At 42.2% G+C, this 12,948-nt stretch overlaps 1 protein-coding gene across 1 annotated transcript in view; it reads right to left on the minus strand.

Annotated features, from left to right (window-relative positions):
• Positions 1-12,948, minus strand: part of LOC104624419 (ankyrin repeat domain-containing protein 17-like) — a gene marked incomplete at its 3' end in the record, with an annotated part of 39,326 nt that overhangs the window by 4,002 nt on the left and 22,376 nt on the right. Inside the window, exons 8-15 of the mRNA XM_010291783.1 lie at positions 11,515-11,748; positions 9,403-9,497; positions 3,952-4,189; positions 3,168-3,359; positions 2,669-2,778; positions 1,737-1,824; positions 693-820; positions 75-218 (exon numbers count right to left, since the gene is read on the minus strand). Coding sequence (XP_010290085.1) covers positions 75-218; positions 693-820; positions 1,737-1,824; positions 2,669-2,778; positions 3,168-3,359; positions 3,952-4,189; positions 9,403-9,497; positions 11,515-11,748 — 1,229 coding nt within the window. The remainder of the gene's footprint in view (positions 1-74; positions 219-692; positions 821-1,736; positions 1,825-2,668; positions 2,779-3,167; positions 3,360-3,951; positions 4,190-9,402; positions 9,498-11,514; positions 11,749-12,948) is intronic.

The raw sequence follows: 12,948 nt of genomic DNA on the forward strand, positions 1-12,948 counted from the left end.
AACTCTGACTAAGGTGCAAGAAGAAATGCGAAAGTGCCCCACAAATCTACAAACAAGCGGCCCTTAAATCTTACCCTATTTAAATCATGGGATGGTGGGGTCAGCTGAGTAGCGTCAGGCGGAGGAGCAGAAAGCAAGTTATTTGGGTAATCTAGAAGGTAACAAACCACGCTGGTATGACCACCTTTTGCTGCCTCTATTAACATAGTCGATCCATCCTAAAGAGGGAAAGATCACAGTATTAGGCAAATGCATCGTCAAAACATGACGACACTGAAGCATTTTGGGAGACACGACATGGTACAGACAAGGACCACGTTAATAAATATTCATTCAATCTGCAGTTAGCACACATCTAAACTTCAGGACTCTTAAGTATTTCCCAAAAAAATAATGCTTTCTCATATTTTCCTTCCTCTTCCACAATTACGACCTTGCAACCGGAGTGCAACCTTAACATTCACGGTAATCAATACACCCGCGCTCCTCCTAACTCTAAATTCTATAAATAGGTTCGTGACCATAATACCCGTTCGTGGAAATACCAGCTCCTGCATCTTACTCCAACTTAAATCATGACACGCTGGGTCCGTTGCCGAGAATACGAAAGGAGCAAATTCGCTCGGGCACCGCTAGATTTAAGGTTAGTGAAAGACTACCTAAGAGGAAAATAAGGTAGGTGAGCGACAAACCTTCAATCTGTGTGTAGGATCAGCACCATGAGCTAGCAGTAACTCCACAACTGCCAAATGACCTCCAGCACAGGCCAGCGACAATACCGTGTGATCGTTGTTAGCTGTGGTTCTATTCACATTTGCTCCTTCAAAAACAGAGGGTGAAAGGTTATTTAAGAAAACTTCAACCGGTTCTCCTCCGCGAAAAGCGACAGGAAGTTAACTTTTTTCTTCGATACGACAACACAGTTCTCCATGGCTGGAGTCTTACAACTGACAAATTGAACAGCCCATTACTACTATCACCAGAAGACCACTCCAAATGCACTGTTCCAGTGGCTATGTTGGCAAGCGTGGAACATCGCAGAGCAAGCGAACCTATCGCTTTTCCATTTGGCCACAATTGTGCCAGAGATATGCCTCTTTTAAAAACCAACAAACAAAAAAATGCTAAGATCCAGTGCATGGACGCGTGTATCTTGGCATCAGCAAGCAGATGACTAATTGCAGCACTGCTTCTTTCCTCTACGATCTGCACAGGGAAAACAACATCACCCTGGAAGCCTTAGGCCAGGTCTGTGCCATACAAAGAACATACAAGAAAAATACTTCAGTATCAGCTCGAGAGACAGAGAGAAAAAACAACAATGCCAAGCTCTGCATCAACTCCACGCGCTCAACGGTGATGTAAGGCTGGAGCCAATAGTTCTGGCAACATAAAGCGAGTTGTAGTCAAAATTTTGACACAAACACGCACTGGAAGTTAGACTTCTGAAAAGACACTGCTCAAAAGCTGCATCAGGAGCTTGTAGACAGACAGTAACCACTACTACTGTTGCTGCTTTTACTAGGAATTAGAGACTGGAATATAACCATTTTTAGAAGTAGCTGCAGTTTCCACTAGTCTCACCAGAGGTGATCATTACGCGCCTAGTGAGAATCAAAAACCTACTGAAGTTAGAAAATTTGCAATAAATCCAAGGAAGTTAGGCTAGTATTGACATGTTCTTAACCTCGAACATTTCTAACAGCAGGAAAACCAAAACCTTTTCACGCTCTTACCTTTGCTAATCAAGAACTGAACAGTGCAAACGTGACCTGCCCTTGCAGCTTTCATGAGAGGAGTTCTTCCACCTTCTGATTCATGCTCCTACAGCAGATAAAGAAAGGCTTAAAGTTCAAAATTACAAAGCAGCACACGTGAAAGGCTGCAATTCAGCCTTTTGTTTTTTCCAACGGAAAGACACCAGATGTGGAAGACACTTCTGCAGTTTTTCACAAACCACAGATGCAAGAATTTAAGTAACGTTTTAACTGAGTATATCTTGCAGACAGTTTGAAACTATCTACCTACCTTTGCACAGGTCTGAGACTCTTAGACAAGAAGCACTCAGACACATGTTGGGGATTTAAGTTAAACAAAATGTGTTCGGTCGTGCTTAACTTCACTTTTGGATAGCATACTAGTGTACAAGCCTAGTGAAACGTAAAAATGAATTTACCTCCGTCATCTTAACTGCATTACGGTACACCAAATAGGTCACATCAAAAGAGAACTATCAACTGTTTGCTGCTTAAGTAACAGAACAAATTTGCAGACTCGAGTATTAACCCATAATCAGCTCAACAATTCAAAGCTGAACACCATTCAGGACTGTACATGACAAAAGAACAAAACCGCCTATTTTTCTGTAGAAGCAACCTGGAACGGCTTGGAAACATTTTGAACATCAACCACCAACATACTGCAACCGACCTAAGCACTTTCAGATAATTAAACAGCCTAAAAACCATTAGAAAAGCATTAGAAAAGCACCGATTCTCACTTAGTTTAAAAAAAAAAAAAGGTTACAAGAGAATTTGAATATAACTACAACAACGAACAGCAAACTCCGTAAGTTTTCGGCAAATAACACAGGACCAAAATAAATAAATAGATAAATACATGTCAGTAATTTTATTTCCTAACTTTTTTTATGAAGGCAATGACTTACCAGATCTGCGCCTGCCTGAAGTAAGACATCTGCTACATCAGTATGGCCATTTTCACAGGCATATGTCAGTGCTGTGTCACCTGTTGCTGTTGTTGCATGCACATTAGCCCCTGAAGCAGTAGTAACAAGCATGTAAGCCTTATGAAGTTCAATACAGAAAATATCCAAGTCTCTTCATAATCTTTACCAGATCAGAGAGCAGATTTTTAACTTTCCCGTTCCCTTCTAACATCTATGAAACAGACTCCTTAATCACACTCTAGAGGCATAAAAAAATTTAACATGAACTAGAAGCTCAATTCCAGTGAGTTTACAACAACTTCATCTTCAGAACTTAATGTCCATTAGGATCCAACTAGTAAATTACTTAAGGTTCCACAAATCTTTGTGGTCAACTTCAAATAGCTGCTAATGAAAACATTATGAAGACAAACAAAAATATTTTTCTCTTCAGGTTACATTCAGTGTCTACAAAACTATTAAGAAAATGACTTCCTACCTGCAGCTAATAAATATTTAACCAGCTCCAAATGACCCTCTTGAGCAGCCTCCATCAAAGGTGTGGAACAACCGAGTTCTATGTCAGCTCCTGCTTTAATAAGAAAATCAGCAACCTCCAAAAAGCCTCCACAGCAAGCCAGAGTTAATGCCGTTTCTTGCGTCTCCTCCGTTTGCGCATTGATGTTTGCTCCTTCGAAAAACCAAACAAAACACCAAAACCACACATACATCAGGAAACAGTAGTTACTAAAAGCGGTATCAGCAAAGCCATTTTCTGATGCACAAGGCATCTTCTTACTACCCATTTCCTTTCTAGAGCTGTAGAAATTTTGTTCTAAAATCACGGTGTGACAAGAAGATTTGAACTTGAACTACTGTGTAACCCCTCTGAGGGCCTCAAAGCCCTTCTCTACAGCTTTTCAGCAATAACACCATCTCAAGATAGGCCATCGTGCAGAGTACCAGTTACTGACATGAACCGTTTGCTATTCCGTGCCCATCTGAAAAGCACAAACCTCTTCTGAAGAACAATTCAGAATGACCACTTAGAAAGTGAACTAGTACAATACAGGATATTTGCTTTAAAGAACAAAACAAAAACAGAAAATAAACCCCAAAAGAAACAATTAAAAACCCAAACCCCAAAACAACTGCTCAAAGAGGGTAAGTTGAGAAGCTGTTGAATAAGAAAAGCAAATTTACAGTAACTTAACTTTTTTCTTCCCATAACGTATGCAGATGCCTACTGAATTATGGTCCACAGAAGCCACCGTAATAGTTACCTTGACCAAGTAACAGTGCCACCATCTCTTCATGGCCTTCTCTAGCTGCTTCCATTAGCGGTGTGTATCCTTCATCGTTTACCTCTTCCAAGTTAGCTCCACGTTCAATTAACAAAGCTGCCAGTTCGACATGCCCGCCACAGGCCGCCAAAGTCAACGGAGACTCAAAAGAGTCAGCAGGCATGTTCACCTGAGCGCCGCTGTCAAGAAGTAATCTTGCCACTTCCACATGGCCATCCTAGGAATTCAAAAAACCAAGATCAGAACACCGTCAAAAATAGAAAAATTGCTCCTCTTCTCCAAAGCTTTCAATAGTCATGGACTCCAATTCCCTCATAAGACACAGAAAGCAACAAGTGAGTGAAGAAGCCCAAAAATATAATGAAACTTGCTTAATAGTTTTCCTAAGTATTTGGAAAAAGGCTAAAGATCTACTATTAAATAGGCACCTGAAGAAGCTTCAAGCATGTTTTACCAAGTATGTTAAATACAAAACTAAAATGTTGTGAACCACATATCAAACCTCCCTGCCCGTGGTATAAGTAACAAGCTGGTCAACTTCACATCAAACTTAAGTCCAAGCGTTTGGGACCAGTGTATTGGGGGGAGCCAACCCAAACAGTTGCGAGGGAGCTCAACCCTATTTCAGGAGCTTGCCTCCTCCACAAGAACGATACCAAAACACTCTAACAGCCAGGGCTCCTCTTTTTTCAAGACTGTACACACAGAACCCTACGTGCAAAATTATCTAAGGAACACAAATTCTAAGAAATAACTTAAATTTAACTCAAATGTATTTCTTGTTGTGTTCTGCCAACAAATTCACTACTAGCAACACAAACAGTCTGATAAATAAAGAGGTATTAAGAGAATTTCAGTTTAAAAATAAAAATCTTCTCTTGGATCTAAGAGCAGGTTTTTATGTCCTTCCTGAAGACTAGAAAACCTTTAAGCTTCAAACAAGTCACTCAATGCCAATGCTCCCCACCTTGTCAAGAAAGGGGAATTGTGTTTAAAATCCAACATGCAGCTACTTTACTTGTTAAATGCAGTCTATTTTACTTATAAAAACAACGCAGGCCAGGAGTACAGTTCGTCCTCACGTCCATCCAGACCGTTACTGGCTCATAGTATTTACATTATAGATTCCCAGCTTTTGGGGAGGGATGCGGGAATGAGGACAGGGTTTAGGTTTAACAGTTTTGCACGCTTCCTTTCTTGAAGGGAGGCCGTGCACCATTACATTGCTTGCCTCTTGGCTGCTGCAAAAACGATCTCCCTCACTGCTCAATTTCATAGCAGAGTTAGAACTTACTTTCTGCCTACAAGAGAAAAGCCAAAACAGGACCATTTCTCCAGGCGTTCCTCATACATCACAGGAGCCACCTGAACTACAGCCTTCCCTCAGCAGCATTTTCCAGGTAGCATGACCATGCCGTCAAACTAGTTTTACCAAAACATAGCTCCTAAGTCTGCTTTCTTCCTTTAGAAACAAAGAAAATATTGGAGGCTATCATCCTCATCATGTTTTTAGTATGCCATAAATTCAGGCACTACATTTGAAGTGCCTTTCCAGCTGTATGTTTACACTCGAGCGCTGACAGTGACATACCCAACTGCCATTCAACTCTGCTTTTGTTTAGACAGAAGCAGAGACTGGCTTGGTCAGTGCGCTCCAACAACAGAACAGACTCTCCGAGCTGGTCTTCTCCATCAGGAAAGGGCAATCATTCAAACTTGGAGTTAACCATCAGGGGAGCAAGTCCGACACACAAAACACAGGAGGACTGCGTATCAAAACCAGCAGCTTACCAGGAACACAAGGCTTTCCCAAGGTTGTCACTGAACAATGTATGTACACCTTGGTCTCAGATTGACTAAAAAGAGGTAGCAAACCACAACCCTCACCATCCTCGCCAAGCTAGAAGGTACAACCCCAAGAAGCTCTTCTCCAGACAAGATAAGAAACAGCATCTGACATGTTTACGCTTTGTTTTCTTAACTTTTTCATACCTTCTTCTGATATCGAGGGAGCAAAACGTGATTTCCTCTCAGAAAAATATCTAGGACATGAACTAGGACATATTCACCTTTTATAAGAAATGACAACACTATTTTAGGGAAAAAATCCAAGACTCCATAAAGAACCTTTCCTCAGGGAGATGCAGACACGGTGCCTCAACCATCAGGCTCTGGCAAAACAGCTCGTTAATCATCCCCGATTCACGACAAGTACGGCAAACAGCAGTATAAAGCCGTGCTTCAAAGCTGCTTATATGGGCCAAGCAGCCTTGAGAATAACTGACGGTGAACAGACCAGCAAATGTTATCCATGCTTTAACAAACCTCGCAATGGGGTGGTATCGTTCAGCTTGGCTGCAACAACTAGAAAAAGCCCCCGGAACTGCTACGTGATCACAAAAAGTCATCTGACCCATCTGCACAAGTGCCCCGAGTGAGTTTTCACCATCAGCCTCTGTGTGCAATCAGTACTCAGCCCTCGCTGCGGAATATTAGGTTACTTCAGTAAGAGGAGGCACAAACTAGACAAACCTGCTTTTTGCTCCCGCAAGGCAACTGACACTGCCCAACAACTAATTTGCATTAAACCAATGTTAACTGCTGTCTATAAAAAAGCTCTCCGTCAGAAGTCTTCCCGAATGCCTTGTAGGACAAGGTTTAAACAGTTCTCACTGGCTTCCAAGTGCTATACCACATACAAAAAATTCTGTAACATATATTCAAGTTCAGTGCTATCCTGGAGAAGGTAGTTTTCTTCTGCTACCGAAAAGCAACAACTGTTTCTGGAAAAAAAAAAAAAAAAGCTGAGATGAGAAGCCCATGCACTGCTTTATTTCAGGCTGCAACCTCTCTAACTACTGCTGCTCCCTCTCTTAAGCAGAGCTGAAGGTTCCGAGACTCTCCTATCAATTCTGAGCAGCAGTGTGGAAATGCCTGCTTAGGGACGAGTTTCCTGCAGAAAGAAGGGAGACAGATTTCCACCCCTCCCAATCACTCAGTACATCTTAAAAAATGGGTCTCAACCCTTCTGCGAGTCTAACGGACTTCTCTAAGTCTGTTGGTGGAGGGCCTTGCTCCACGAAATAGCAGCTTTCTCTGCAGACTTCCGATCTGCCAAAAAGCCATCCTGATGAGAAGGCTACAGCAACATCGACGAAGATCATTTTGTCATCACCTTCCAGGGAACTCGCTGCGAGGACAGCACCGGTGATATTTATATGTCTAATCTGTTAAGATTTCAGCATGAGATCAACAATAGCTCAAGTCCTCTTTACCTACATGGCTTTCTTCCTACCAGCTTCTTGAGAAGTATAATGGTTTCGGTTAACGATTCCCCTATGTGAAGTCATTAACTTCCTTGCATAGACATAACCAGCTCATTTTACAAGAGTAAGTAAGGGTTTGTGGTACTCCTCTACGGCCACAGATTCACATCGGGACGCTACACAAACCTAGTGACATGGAAAACTCAACCCATGAGAAATCTAGTTAGAGAGGAGGGGAACAAGGAAACCCAAGAGACCAGTTTTCAGTTTTACTTCTAAGTTCCATATTCAGATGAAGAATTTTGAATATGTTGGCATAAGGCACAAACTACTGACCTACCTAAGCATGCTGCAGCTGTGCATCCTAAATAGAAGAAGCCGCATCTGCAGTAAGCGATGCACAACAGCCTGCTGCAATTCAGGGTCACAAAGAAAACTGGGGGGAGGCCTAAAAATGGAGCCTCGATCTGCTCCATCTCATTTAATTTTCTCTTCTCCAGCAGGAAAAACTCAAAACATTCTGAGTACTAGAAACACAAACTGACACCTGCTGGATTTTTCATCCTGCTAGCTTATCCCGGCAACCCTTGGTATGGCGCAGGGTTACTGACTCATGGCAGGGTATTCACTTCTCTGAGAAGGGGTAGCGCAGTCTAAACAATTCCTGGAGGAGAAATTAAGGGAATAAATGGGCACATTCACTCCATCATTGAAACAAATTTCTAAAGGAAATGGCCACAGAAATTCTATCTCATTACCTCGGGTAATATGTAGGAAATAGGTTTCAAACAGGATACCTGCTTTGTAGAAGGTGCACATATATGAGACTTACACAGCTGTTCAAGGCTAACGGTACTTATAACAGAAAAACTATCTAAAGACACCGATTTAGCAAGTTTCCCTCACTACGAAAGCCTGGAACAATCTAAAGTCCGGCATCAATTATACCATTCCAGCACCAAAACATACCCATAAATAACCTTTTCAAGGGGAAGCTTCACATATATTTGTGTTCTACAGCAGAAAACTACTATCCAAAAACCAGAGCTGTTATCAGAACCTTTGTAAGTGCTATGAAAACAGTAATCTATTCTACCCTGTGATTTCACAATTGCCTTAGACGGGCAAACCAGCAACACAGAAAGTACTCTCAGCAGTAACGAGTTCACAATTTCCCCTTCCATTTCCTAGCTGCTTCCCAAAGAGCTCCTAATCGTGCGTTTTCAAGGAGCACGTGGCTATGTGAAGCACACTAAAACAAGTTGCACATGCACACCTAAACATAACCACCTACTCTGAAAGAGAACTTAGCTTACGGACTCCTTAAACGTGACGCAAGTATGTTAAATGCCTCCAATAGCCAGGCAATGACCATATTCACCGCCTATGTTCAGCCCACATTAGAATTCTTAAAAGCATTTCAACAACCACAGAGGATCTTCCACTTAAAGTTAATTAATTTGGAGATTACCGTAGAAAGGATTTCCCCATCGTAAGCTAAAAGTTGCTCACCCACAAGCCTGCAAAATTACACAAAGAAAAAAAAAAATGGGTGCTGTTCAAATAAATTACTGTTATTTACTTAAATTACTGTTATTTACTTTTGGCTACCTCTTGAAGTCATTAATTTCTCTGAACTGAGGTCACAGAGGTATCTGTTTCAAACCAGGCCTCCATGATCATCAGAAGGACAAAAGCAAGGGGCGAGTAACAGATTAACAACACAAGGAGAGACGTAGCCTACAGAAGCTGCTTTGGGACAACGAGCACATAGCGTCGCTCACCAACTTCTGCCACTACAGAAAAAATGAAGTGCAGCTGGACACACGGGGACCTACTTATTCAAACGATGGGTAAATAGAGCTCTCCTGCTAATGCTCACATGATGCAAGTTTTAGTTCATGTCTCTTAAGACTTCCAACTACTCGGTCCACAAGAGCAACGAGTTCAATTTTGCTGTTTCGGGAAGTACTGTTTTTCCATGAGGTACGCCCCGCCCCGCCCCTCCGATTTCTCCTGCCAAAGGGCCATCAAGTACAGAAGAGAACCAAATCATCACATAGTTAGGTTCTGTAGCAAAACGAGACCAAAGGGAATCGCTTTGTTCATGTTCTGGAAGCAAAGAAAGTACATACGCTCAGAGCTCAAGCCATACATCTCTTACCATGCAAGCCTCCATGAGAGCAGTATGCATTTCATCTGTCTTGTGTTCCTGGTCTGCACCAGCTTCCAGCAGAAATCTCACCATTTCTAGATGCCCTGTACGGAGAAAATATTTAGAACATAAAAATACTTTAGAAAGCGCATTTCACAAGTCATAGAAAGGGTCTAACGTACGTAACAAAGGTAACAGAAGGCCATGCTACAACATTAAAAAAAAAAATCCCATGAAACACTCTTGAAAGGCACGTTCATCTCTATGCCTTCAACACGCACCGACGCTTAGCAGCATAGTTACTACAAATACAACACAATTCACTTCAGTTTCTAATGTCATGTCTGCACTACATGCATTGCTTGAGGTGACATTAGAGCAGAGTAGCAGACACCCCAAAAGCTTTACCAGGGCGTTTTATTTTGTGCAAAGGTCTTGGATTTTTTTTCATCTACAGAATGTTGCTTTTTTTGTTGGGGGTCATGGTTTTCCCTCTACTTGCTTGACATTAAGGATTCAGGGGTACTATTTTTACAAAGGACATCGTAACCAATCCCTGAGCTAACAGCAACCCTCAGACCATAAAAAATACAAAGCAGATGGACCTTCACACTCCCAAGCATACTCATAAGAATTCAACCATCTGCAGGCATCCTCCCACAACAGGGACACCTAACAGCTTTTTTCACAGTATTTGCTCTCAAGCTCTCCATTAATTCACGGCTACATTTCACCAAGACCTGTACCTGTGCCAAGTCCAGTCAACATCACTGCACACTCATGACCAATGCAATATGCAAGCATAAAAAAAATTGAGTCAAATAAAAAAAAATACTCCATTTCATAACTCAGCATGACGGTGGCTAAACTTGGAAACTACAACTACGCCTAGCAACACCACGAACAGTACAGATACTGCCCAATGTGAGGCTACGTTGCCTTTTTGCCCTTCCCCCTTTATTTGGGAGAAGTCACCGACCTTCTTGGTCCTAAGTATCATGTCATTCTACAACAGGAAGCAAGCAACATGAGACAATTAAGAGCTTATCTTTATGCCCTAAACATAATATTTGTGCATTGATACGTTTGCTCCACAAGATAGACGTATCATATACGGGTAAGGTGAAATACATAAAAGCCTGCCTATCTTCACTTCTGTCCCATGTATCACAAGGAACAACTGACTGAGCACAGACTGTAATTATTCATTTCTGCTTTCCAACCTCACTTCAGGATTCAGAGCCCAAGAGCATTTTCTCAGTGAAGGAATGTTTTGGGGTCCCACTCACCTCTTCCAAACACAGCCTATGCTCCGATAGCCACCACGGAAGAAAATTACCACGGCTTAAGAAGGCATTCAGCAACAGTGAACCAAAAGTTTATCAAAGCAGATAAAAGAAACGTAAATGAAAGACTACGACCATCTTCTACTGAGGTGCCACAAAAGTACCACTGCTACCAACATCAATTACTCTATGATGCCAAAAATCCCTCTAACAGCTGTAATAAAACATGTCCTACGTGACTGCAACAGAACTGCTCAGCAGCGTGAACACATTTGGCCTCTTAATTCAACATCATCATCTCTTGCTCGCGCGATGCAAGATAGCAGCCTAATACTCTAAGGAAGGCAATAAAGGCCTGTTGCCTGAGCACTGACACCTAAAAGGCAAGACTCTAGATCTCGCATGTTTTCCAGTGCTAAGTCCTTTAGATTTAGGTATTTTCTAAGCCTAAGCAGATGCATGTCATACAATATAGTTACTTTACAGAAAGTTTAACAAACTTACTGTGTGACAAAGCGTGTTATTTCCTCACTGCATAACTCATTAATACAGTAGAGTAAAATCTTGTGAAGCATCATAAAGGCCCACATATAGGTTTTATATCTTGACACTTGCACTTGCCACACTGATCACCATTTCACGTACTGTGCATGTATGCTATGGGGTACCCCCACCAGGACAAAGGCAGTAGACAGTGTCTATTTCTAGCCTTTGAATGTGTTCTGTCCTCAACAGCAAGGCTGAATGAGTATATGTTTGCAAACACTTTCCCCACCCGCCCCACTTGCCCAGGCTTGTTACACCTTTGTAACGAGTGCAGCATCTGGTACTATACCTTTGTAGCAAGCCAGCGTAAGTGCGCTCTCCTTGAATTCATTGGAATGCGTATTTATGCCTGCTCCATTTTCTAACAGCACTCTGGCCACTTCCACATGGCCGGCACTTCCTGCTTCCATCAGAGGAGTGTGACCATTCTCGTTATGGTCCTCAATACTAGCGCCCGATTCCAGCAGTACTTTCACAACATCTACATAGCCTCCAGCACAGGCATATGTAAGGGCTGTATTGCCTAAAGCCACAGGAGAAACCAGGTGGAAATCAGAATTTGATAGCATTTCTACACTGGGAACTTCAACGTATGCTCCATTTCATCACTTTTACCAGTCTAGCTTAAGGAACAGGGTGTTTTTGGGGATACAGACCAATAACTAGAACATAACAGTAACTAGAAGCAAAGGCTCCAGGGAGACCTTATCGCAGCCTTCCAGTACTTAAAGGGGGGTTGTAAGAAAGATGGGCATAGGCTTTTTAGGAGGGTCTTTTGTGACAGGACAAGTGGTAACGGTTTTTAAGTGGAAGAGAGGAGATTTAGACTAGATGTAAGGAAGAAACGTCTCAGAGTAAGAGTGGTGGAACACTGGCCCAGGTTGCCAAGAGAGACAGTAGATGCCCCATCCCTGGAAATATCCCAGGTCAGGTTGGACGGGGCTCTGACCAACCTGATGGAGTTGTCAGAAGATGTCGTCCCTGCTCACTGCAGGGGAGCTGGACTAGAGGGCCTTTGAAGGTCCCCTCCAACCCAAACTATTCTATGATTCTATAAACTACAGGGAGCAGAAAAAAAAGGAAGGAACTGTACAAAGTAGCTCAGTGCCGACCGACTGAAGATCTCCATGTGCCTGGTGGCTGTATTGATGCAGTTCTACCATTTCTATCCCAGCTAATCCCAGTTTCCATCACAAAAACCCATCCCTTTTCCTGTTAATCAGCAGGGACATACTACGCTATAAAAAGGAAGGCTCAAAACAAGCAGCAGAATAAAGTGCTGGTTCTAAACCAAGTCTTGACACCTCTAAAGGGCTAGTTCAAAAATGCTCAGTCTTTACAAAAAGATGAAAACAACCTTCGTGGAAAAACTCCAAAAATAGGTATCTGAACAGAAGATTCAAAGAATATGCCTTTATGAAAGATACCTTGAAAAAATTAAAAAGTCAAAGCGTAATTAGTACTCAGAACTACTTCACTGAAGGAAAGGAAAAAAAAAATACAGTGTCTTCTGATATCCCATGTTTTGTCATCATTCAGGGTCAGTACTTACTTTGTCAACGACTGTTGACTACACACAATCTCCCCACTTCAAGGCCACAGAAACTAAGAAAGTAATTCCCCATTTGGTCACTTAAACACAAATGCCTACCAAATTGCCATGGGAAAGATGGGGAGAGAAAAAGAGGGGGGGGGGGGGGGGGGGGAGGGGGCGACTGGCAGT

This window comes from Phaethon lepturus, unplaced genomic scaffold (genome assembly GCF_000687285.1).
Source record: "Phaethon lepturus isolate BGI_N335 unplaced genomic scaffold, ASM68728v1 scaffold16867, whole genome shotgun sequence".
Lineage (NCBI taxonomy): Eukaryota > Metazoa > Chordata > Aves > Phaethontiformes > Phaethontidae > Phaethon > Phaethon lepturus.